Genomic DNA, 10,111 nt, shown 5'->3' on the forward strand with positions numbered 1-10,111 from the left:
GGACTCTCTTGTGCCGGGTTCCAAAGCACCCCATGTCCCCCACCCAGCACCCTCCCCGTGTGCCCCCTGCGCCAGTCCCCGTGTGCTCCTGAGCTCCCCCTGGGTGGGGTCCGTGCCTCTCGTGTCCCATGTCCCACCTGGGCCAGATCCCCAGCCCCTGCTGTCCCCACAAAGCTCCACACCCCCTGTCCTGGGACCCCAGCCGCCCCACGGCCCCCCGATCCCTCTCAGCCCCCCGTACCGGGCCCATAGGCGCGCGCACGGCCGGGCTGGGGGGGACGGGGGCGCAGGGGGGCCCCTGGCCGGAGTTTGGCCTTGGGGAACTGGGACAGGTACGTCATCACCGAGTGCTCATCCACGTTGGGGTCCACGATCTCCTCGGGGGCAATCACCTGGGGGGGAACCCCAACACCTGTCAGACCCTCCGGGCACCCCCTGCTGGGAAACACCCCCACCATGCACCCCACTACCAGGAGGGGCCCCCTGACACCTCCCGATCCTCCTGGGACCCCCGACATCCATCGGACCCTCCTCACCCTCTGGGGAACCCTCCCACACCCCCACCCCTACCACACCCACAGGTGCCCAGGTGCTCCAAATGCCCGGGGACCCTGTGGATCCCCAAGGACACCCCCCAGACACGCCCTCGCACCCCCCGTGTCCTCTCCCAGTGCCCCCCTGTTCCTGCCCTGTGCCCCCACCCGGGAGAGTGCCAGTGTCCCCCCCACGCCCTGTCCCCGCAGAGACCCCACATCCCCTCATGCCCGTACCTGGGGGACTCCCAGCCAGTCGTCTGCCTGCTGCATGGCCTCCCGAGCGTTCTGCACCGGCTTGTTGGGGTCCCACTTCTCCCAGTCCGGGCACAGACCTGGGGGGGCCAGAAGGGTCAGAGGCGCACCCCTGTCCTGACCCCCGTCCTGCAGCTCCCCCTTTCTGTGCCTGGTGCCCCCCAGCATCTCCATCGGACCCCGTCCCTCCCCGTACCCCTGCCAGCCACCACCTGTCCCACCCCCTGCCCCAGCACCCCCCGCCCCAGCACCCCCTGCCCTGCACCCCCCGCCCCAGCACCCCCTGCCCCAGCACCCCCTGCCCCAGCACCCCCTGCCCCAGCACCCCCTCACCCCGGCCGCAGTTCTCGCCCCCCGTGTCCCCCCCATGTCCCCCGCGCCCCCTCGGTCCCCCCGCGCTCCTCACCCGGGGCGCAGTTGTCCACCAGCGCTCCCAGCGCTTTCCCGTCGCGCCAGTCGCGATTGAAGTTGGTGATGGGCAGCTGCGGCACCTTGTGCTGGATCCAGCCCAGCAGCCGCTGCTTGGGGGTCTGGTGGCGGCCTTCCTCGTCCTCCTCCTCCTCCCACATCGGCATGGAGATGGAATAGTGCAGGATGAGGGTCCAGATCAGCCCCAGGATCAGCTTCAGGTTCCCGTCCACGATGGCCTTGCTGTCTGTGGGGGAGAAACGGGGGGGGCTGAATGCCGAGATCCCTCGGGACCCCCCCGGGACACCCCGAAATGCTGCGGGACCCGCCGGAGGGATCCCCGCACCCTGACAGCCCCGGTCTGGGATCAGCTTCAGGGTCCCGTCCCATCCGGCTGCCTGCGGAATGGGGGCAGAACGGGAGGAGCCGCCTGGGGCACCCCAAAACCCCAGAGCACCGCCACAGGGACCCCCGACACCCCGACATCCCCCGGCACAACGGGGCGGGCTCCAGCAGCCGTCTCGGGACATCCCGACGGGACCCCGCACCCCGACACCTGCCTGGGGACACGCCGGGGCACAGAAGCGAGGGCTGAACCCCACGACACCGCCCCCTGCCCACCCCGAGCACCCACACCCTGCAGAGGGACCCCAGCAGCCCCCCGGGAAGCGCCGGGTGGGGGCACAACCCTGGCAGAATGGAGAAACTGAGGCAGGGGACGGCTGGGGGGGGGGGGAGGGGGGCCCGAGGCATCCCGGTCCCTCCCCCACCGCCCTGCGGAGCGGACCCTCCCCCCTTCCCTTCCCCCGCCACTTCCCCCCACGAGCGATCGCGTTTCAGGGAGGAAATGGGGGAGATGTGGGAGCGGGAGGGACAAACCCGGGGGGGCAGCACCTGGGAGGTCCCCAAAACTTGGGGGTCACATCTGGAAGGGGTCCCGGGAGCGGGCAGGGACACGCGTGGGGAGGGGACACCGCGGGGGGGGGGGTCTGGCACCCCCCGGTCCGGGCGGGCGAGGGGGGCCGTGCAGGACCCTGAGTGCGGGGGGGCCGCAAAGCCTCCCCGAGCCGGGGGGGTCACCCTGCAGCTGTCGGGTGGGGGTGGGCGCTGGGGCCCGGACAGGGGTGGGTGGGTGTGCGGGGCCCCCCCGCGCGTGAGCTCAGCGCCCCGGCCCCGAGCCAAGCGTGAGCTCAGCCCCCCCCGCACGGGCCGGACCCCCCCGCTCCGCACGGCCCGCCCGGGGTCAGGACCGCGCTGCCCTTGCACGCCCACCCCTCGCACACTCGCCCGCAGCCCCACCGCTGCCTCCAGCCCTGCACATTCACCCCATTCCCCTTCCTCCACCGCTCTCGAACGCTCATCCCGCTCCTGTTTCTCCCTCACCCCTCCCCTTGCACATTCATCCCCATTCTCATCTGCCCATCCGCCTCACTCTTGCACGCTCATCCTCCATTCCCATTCATCCATCACCCTGCTCTTGCACACGCACCTACGGGCCCATCCTCGTTTGTCCGTCATGTCCCTTGCACACTCATCCTTCACGCCTCATCCACCCAACTTGCACTCTCAGCCTATTCACACTCACCCACCTCCTCCCTTTACACACTCATCCAGATCCCCACTTGTCCACCCCTGCCTTCAAACAGTCATGTTCAATTTCCCATCCCTCCATCACGCCACCCTTGCACGCTCATTCCTCATTCTCATTTGTGTATTGGCCTTGCCTTTGCACGCTCATCGCCAGCGCCATCCTCACTCTTCTGTACTCACAGTAACCCCATTCCCACTCCAGCACCCCTGCCCTTGCACACTCACCGTTCCCACTCCTCACTCCTCTGTACTCACAGTAACCCCATTCCCACTCCAGCACCCCTGCCCTTGCACACTCACCGTTCCCACTCCCCTCCCAGCCTCCAGCACACTCGCCCTTTCCCCCCTCCCGTGCCCCTTGCACACCCACCCATGGACACTGTTCCCCTCCCGTGCCCCTTGCACACCCACCAATGGACACGAGCTTGATGTGCTCCCGCTCCAGGAACTCGAGGGCCACCGAGACGTTCTCCAGCTTCATCTGGCGGAAGTTGGGGCGCGGGTGGTGCTTGCGCCCCATCTTCTTCTGGCTGAGCACCTCGAGCAGCGCGATGAGGCGCAGCCCGTCGCTCAGGTCGCGCTGCAGGTCCACGATGCGCTTCTGCACACACTTGAGGTGCTCATTGCACCAGCGTGTGAACGTGTTCTGCTGGATCTTCTTCCAGGGCGCGTCCTCTGCAAGGTCCTTCTCGGTGGCCGGGAGCTCCTCGGGGTCCTCACCCGGTGCTGCCTCGTAGGTAGAGTTCATCCTGGAGGGGTTGGGGGGCTCCTCGACGGGCAGGGGGTTGCTGGGTGGTGTGGAGGGTCCTGAGTGGGGGGCGGGGGGAGGGGAGGAGTCCTGGGTCACTTCTGGTGCTGTGTGGGGGTCCTGGGTCAGTCCCAGCGTCCTGAAGGGATCCTGGTACTGTGGGTGTGGGTCCCAAATCAGCGCCGGTGTCCTGTGGGGGCCCCGGGTCACTGTGGGTGCCGGGGGAGGGGGTTCTGGGTCCCGGTGGCAAAGCTGGTGCTGGGGGACGTTGTCCTGGGTCGGGGATGGTGTCCTGGGTCAGAGCCGGTGTCCCGGGTGGGGGCCCTGGGTGGGTGAAGGTGCCCGCTCTGGGGTCCCGGTGCTGGGCGATGGCGTCCTGGGTCAGTCCCGGTTCCTGGGCGGGGGTCCGGGTGGGTTCCTGTGTCCTGGATGGGGTCCCAGTTCCCGGCAATGGGGGACGGTGTCCTCGGTCAGTCCCGGTGCTCAGGGAGGGTCCCGGTTCCCGGGGTCAGTACGGGTGTCTGGGGATGGGGTCCCAGTCCCGGTGTCCCGGGAGGGGCTCGCTGCTCGGTACCGGTGTCCTGGGTAGGGGCCTCTATTCCCGGAGTCGGGGGCTGCTGTCCTGGGTCCGTCCCAGTGCAAGTTCCCGGTGGCGGGGCTGGTTCCCGGTGGCGGGGCTGGTTCCCGGTGGCGGGGCTGGTTCCCGGAGGGTTCCCGGAGCGGAGCGGCGGCTCCCGGAGGGCTGGCGGATCCCGTAGGTTCCCGGGCCGGTTTCCGATTGTTCCCGGAGCGTTTCGCGGTGGGTCCCGTGTGCTCGCGGTGCGTCCCAGGAGCGTTCCTGGGCCGGGGGCGAAGGCGGCAAGTGGCGGGGCCGGGGGCGGCGGCGGCTTTAAGCGCTGCCCCGGCCCGGCCCGCCCCGTCCCGGGGAGGGACCGGCCAGGAGGGACGGAAAGACCGCCCGACCGGCCGGGGGGTGGGGGGCCCGGCCCTTGCTATTTAAAGTCCCGGCCTCACTCCCGGACCCCCGAACTTGGGCACCCCTCAAATCCCTCACTCCGGCACCCTCAAACCCCCGAATCCGGCACCTCCCGAGAGCCGGGATCCCAGCACGCCTCGGACCCTCCGATTTCGGCACTCCCGGCCCAAGGCTCCCCCAAACCCGGCATCCCCGAAACCCCCAAAGCCAGGCAGTTCCGAACACGCACAGATACCAGCACCCCTAAATCTCCGACATGCCTAAAACCTCAGTGAACTCAAACTCCGGCACACCCAAACACCGACACTCACAAATAAAAACACCCCAAACACTGCCACCCACAAACTCCCAAACACTGGCACCCCAACACCCCAAAACTCCCCAAATTCCCTAAAGTCCAATGCCACAAACTCTGGCAGCTCAGAACCCCCTGACCCCAGATATTGGCACCTCCAGCTTTGGCACACCGAACCACTGGCACGCCTAAACTTTGGCACCCTCAAACCTCAGCACCACCAAACCTCGGCCCAAGAACCCCAGCCTCCCTACACTGAAACCCGGGTACCCCAAATCCTGGCACGCAGACGCCCCCGAAACTCTGGCATCCCAAAATCTAAGCACCCCCAAACTCCAGAATCCACCCCCAATAATCCCAAATACCTGCAACCTCGACACCCCCAAACCTCAGCCCCCTATAGCCCAGGCACCCCAACACCCTGTTATCCTGCTACACCTGTACCTCGATACCCCAACACCGCAGGCACCCCAATACCGCAGGCCCCCAGCAGCACAACGCACCCCAAAACCCCCACAAAGACACCCTGCAAACTCCGAACCCCCTCACTCATCCCTTCCCACTTGGGAACCCCCGAAAAACCCACATAAGAACTCCCCCCCAGCCCCGAGGGGCACCACTGAGATCCCACAAACCCTCTCAGGATCCCCCTCCTGGAAACCCCACCGGGATTCCCCCTCCAGAACCACCCCGGCCGTGGAACCCCCACCCTGTCCCCCCCCGGCTGCGCCCCACTTCCCCCCCGCTGATTCCAGCCGTGCCTCAGTTTCCCCATGGTAGTGGCACATGCCTGGGGAGGGGGCTCGGTCATGTTTGGGGGTTAGCCCTGAACCCCGCTGCCCCCCGAATCTCTCCTGTGTCCCCCCCCACCCCGGACGCCCGAGGCCTCCTGGACACCCTCGGGAGGGGCGGGGGGGACACTCGTGTGACCCACATTGGGTCCTCATGGTGGGGGTGATTTGGGGGGTATCGTGTTCCCCCTGTTCCGGTGCCTGCCCTGGAAGCTTCCAGCGGGGGAGGGGGGGGCGGTACGGGTGCACCCCGAGGTGACAGCGGGTGACAGGGGGTGACGTGGGGGGGTGACGTGCTGGGGGGTGACGCGGTGGCGCCTGCGCCAGCACCTAAAAATAACCTGCCGAGTCAGAGCCACGCAGCGGGACCCAAAATACCCGGGGGGCAGGCGGGGGGGGGCACCCCCAACACACCGGCACCCAAAACACCCCAGGACAAGGGGCTGGGGGCGAAAGGCGGCAGCGTCCCCCAGCAGGACCCCCAGAGCCAGGCAGGGGTGGGAACGGGAGCGAGCGGATTGTTGGGGGGCTCAGGGTGGTCCGGGAGGGGGGGGGTCAGGATGTTTGTGGGGATCCAGGGTGGTCCAGGGGTGTCTGAGCAGTCGGGGCACTCCGGGGGGATCAGTGTAGGCCGGGGTGGGGGTTCAGGATGCTCCAGGGGGAGCCGGGGGGATCGGGTGCTCCACAGGGATCCCAGTGCCCCCCGGAGTCTCGGCTCTGCCACAGCCAGGGAGGAAGGGCAGAGGAAGATGATGGTGGAGGCCACGACGAAGGGACAAAGGCCCTGACCCCCCGCCAGTGTCTCCGAGGGAGGGGACGTAGGGTAGAGCCACTGCCCCCTGTGGTGACACCCTGAGTCCAGTGTCCCCTCACTCTGCCCCTGGCTTTGGGTTTCCCGCATTTCTCTGTTTCTTTCTGCATTTTCTGGGGTTGGAAACACCCGGGGTCCTCGGGGAGGGTGACATGGGGAGGGGAGCACCGGCAGCGTGGGGGCACAGGGAGGGGAACAGGGGGACACTGAGGCCATGGGGACAAGGGGGACACTGAGGCCATGGGGACAAGGGGGACACTGAGGCCATGGGGACAAGGGGGACACTGAGGCCATGGGGACAAGGGGGCCAGGGCTGGGGTGCATGGGGGAGAGGGGAGCGAGGGGAACGAGGACAGTGGGACACAGGGAACGTGGCCCTGGGGACAGCAGGGACCTGTGTGGGGACACATCCAGGAGGGCACAAGAGCAGCAACTTGGAGGTCCTGGGAGTCCCGTGGGGGCCCTGGGGCTGTAGACAGAGCGCTGGGGGGCCGTGGGTCCCGTATGGGGTGGTTCTGCCGGTACCAGTGGGCACCGGGGCTTGCTGGTGCCTGTGCTGGGGGGTGCTGGGGGTCCTGGCAGGGCTGGCGGTGCTGGGGGTCCTGGCAGGGCTGGCGGTGCCGGGGGTCCTGGCAGGGCTGGCGGTGCCGGGGGTCCTGGCAGGGCTGGCGGTGCCGGGGCCCCGGAGCTCCACGCTCGGCACCTCCTGCTGCAGCCACGGGGGGAGCGGCTCCTCAGCAGCATCCCCGGAGCCCCCAGCCCCTTCCCCACTCTGTGGCCACCGTTCCAGAGCCACGGAATCCCTGAGGCTGGAAAAGCCCTCCCAGGCCAGCGAGCCCAAGCTGTGCCCCCACCTCGTCCCAGAGCCCTGAGTGCCACATCCCGGCCTTCCTGGGACACCTCCAAGGACGGGGACTCCAAACCTCCCTGGGCAGCCCCACCAAGGCCTGACTGTGCCCCACTGTGCCCCACTGTGCCCCAGCTGTGCCCCACTGTGCCCCACTGTGCCCCACTGTGCCCCGGCTGTGCCCCAGCTGTGCCCCAGCTGTGCCCCACTGTGCCCCAGCTGTGCCCCACTGTGCCCCACTGTGCCCCAGCTGTGCCCCACTGTGCCCCACTGTGCCCCAGCTGTGCCCCACTGTGCCCCACTGTGCCCCAGCTGAGCCCCACTGTGCCCCACTGTGCCCCACTGTGCCCCAGCTGTGCCCCACTGTGCCCCACTGTGCCCCACTGTGCCCCACTGTGCCCCGGCTGTGCCCCACTGTGCCCCAGATGTGCCCCACTGTGCCCCACTGTGCCCCAGCTGTGCCCCACTGTGCCCCACTGTGCCCCACTGTGCCCCACTGTGCCCCGGCTGTGCCCCACTGTGCCCCAGATGTGCCCCACTGTGCCCCACTGTGCCCCAGCTGTGCCCCACTGTGCCCCACTGTGCCCCACTGTGCCCCACTGTGCCCCGGCTGTGCCCCACTGTGTCCCAGCTGTGCCCCGGCTGTGCCCCACTGTGTCCCAGCTGTGCCCCACTGTGCCCCACTGTGCCCCGGCTGTGCCCCAGCTGTGCCCCACTGTGCCCCACTGTGCCCCACTGTGCCCCGGCTGTGCCCCACTGTGTCCCACTGTGCCCCACTGTGCCCCACTGTGTCCCACTGTGCCCCACTGTGCCCCAGCTGTGCCCCACTGTGCCCCACTGTGCCCCGGCTGTGCCCCACTGTGCCCCAGCTGTGCCCCACTGTGCCCCACTGTGCCACAGCTCCCACCCCCCCTGCGCTGTGTCCCCCCCTCTGCAGCCCTGCAGTGACTGCAGTGACCGCAGTGACCGCAGTGACCAGAGTGACCAGAGTGACCACAGTGACCACAGTGACCAGAGTGACCACAGTGACCACAGTGACCAGAGTGACCGCAGTGGCCGCAGTGACCAGAGTGACCTGCAGTGACCACAGTGACCACAGTGACCAGAGTGACCGCAGTGACTGCAGTGACCACAGTGACCACAGTGACCGCAGTGACCACAGTGAGCCGGTGTGCAGTGACCACAGTGACCACAGTGACCAGAGTGACCGCAGTGACCACAGTGGCCGCAGTGACCGCAGTGACCGCAGTGACCACAGTGACCACAGTGACCGCAGTGACCGCAGTGACCGCAGTGGCCACAGTGACCGCAGTGACCACAGTGACCGCAGTGACCGCAGTGGCTGCAGTGACCGCAGTGACCACAGTGACCGCAGTGACCGCAGTGACCGCAGTGGCCACAGTGACCACAGTGACCGCAGTGGCCGCAGTGGCCACAGTGACCACAGTGACCGCAGTGACCAGAGTGACCACAGTGACCGCAGTGACCGCAGCTCCCCAGGGGAATGGTGAGGGAAGGGAGGGACATGGGGCACCCTCTGTGGGGTGTCTGTCCCCTGCATCACCACCCTGTGGCCCCCATTTGGGGGGTGCCCAGTACAGCTGCAGCAGAACTGACCTGATCCAGTATGGCCCAGTCCAGCCCAGTACACCCTGGTACCGTGTGACCAGACCCAGTACAACCCAACAGGACACAGTACAATCGTGAGACAACACAGTGCAGTACAGCCCGGTGTAGTCCAGTAACCCCAGTACAAACCAGTACAGCCCAGTACTGCCCAGTAAAACACGGGCTCGGTGTTCAGCCTACCCAATCCCCCCGTTCCTCCCCTGGCCCACCCCTGAGCCCCCCTGGCCTCATCTCTGCCCCAGAGCTGGACAGAACCCCAGGGGTGCCCCAGGGTGGGCGCCCCACCCACACTTCCCAGGGCACAGCTTCCCCTGGAGGTGTCACCCCCTGCCCCAGCTCCCCCTTCCCTGGGGGTCCCAGAGCGCAGTCCCTGCTCTGGCTTTTATAGACACCCCCAGCCCGGGGGGGGCAGCGCCTGTAATCCCCCCCTAAGCAGCTTCTGCTCATCCTTCCTGTTCCCCGGGGGTCCCGCAGGCTGGGGGAGGGAAAGAGGGGTGAGGGAGGGCAGGAAACGCTGGGAGTCTGATGGAACTTGAGTCCCAGCAGTGCACCCCCAAAGTGACCCTCTATCCCTGACCCCCCAGCACTGCACCCCCAAAATGAACGCTCCTTCTCACACACCCCACCTCAAACAGTGCCCCCCCCGTCTTCTCCCCCAGCCCCTGATACCCCCAGACTGCCCCCATCTCTTGGGGTCTCCCCAGCACAGGGATCCCCCTAAGCCCAGAACTGGGGACAGTCGCTTTGGACAGGGGGGACACCGGGGGGGCACCCTGGGGTGCTGGGGTGGGGAGCAGGGGTGACCTCAGGAGGGAAACTCCAAGTTCTTCCCAAGGCATCCAGAGCTGGGCCATCCTGGGGGAGCGGGTTGGAGACGTGTGGGGACCCCTGGGGACACCTGGGGACACCTGGTCATACAGGGGGGACCAGGACAGAGCTTGGGGACCCCTGGGGCACGCTGAGGACCCTGATGGGACCAGGACTAAGTCTGGGGACCTCTGGCTGTTGTCGTGTGACCAAGAAAACATGGGCTTGGAAACATCTGGGGACACCCGAACACCCCAGAAGGAGCAGGGTCAAGCTTTGAGACCTCTGGGGACCCTCCCCATACCGAGGTGTTGGGGGGAGCCCTTCTGCCCCCCCCCCAAATCCCCCAGAGCCCCGGTAATCGGCTCGACCCGGCTCAGGGGGCCGATTAGGCGCTGAGCCCGGTTTAGCCCACCCTAAT

The 10,111-nt window shown here is 67.6% G+C and overlaps 1 protein-coding gene across 2 annotated transcripts in view; it reads right to left on the reverse strand.

Moving 5' to 3' along the window:
* Window positions 1-4,409, reverse strand: part of LOC131592933 (filamin-C-like) — a 30,394-nt gene extending 25,985 nt beyond the window's left edge. For both annotated transcript variants that reach the window (XM_058864876.1, XM_058864874.1), the window contains exons 1-4: window positions 3,198-4,409; window positions 1,195-1,443; window positions 771-868; window positions 242-392 (exon numbers count right to left, since the gene is read on the reverse strand). In XM_058864876.1, the coding sequence (XP_058720859.1) occupies window positions 242-392; window positions 771-868; window positions 1,195-1,443; window positions 3,198-3,534 (835 nt within the window). In that variant the 5' untranslated portion in view covers window positions 3,535-4,409. The remainder of the gene's footprint in view (window positions 1-241; window positions 393-770; window positions 869-1,194; window positions 1,444-3,197) is intronic.
* Window positions 4,410-10,111: the final 5,702 nt, after the last annotated feature.

This window comes from Poecile atricapillus, chromosome Z (genome assembly GCF_030490865.1).
Source record: "Poecile atricapillus isolate bPoeAtr1 chromosome Z, bPoeAtr1.hap1, whole genome shotgun sequence".
Taxonomy (NCBI): Eukaryota; Metazoa; Chordata; class Aves; order Passeriformes; family Paridae; genus Poecile; species Poecile atricapillus.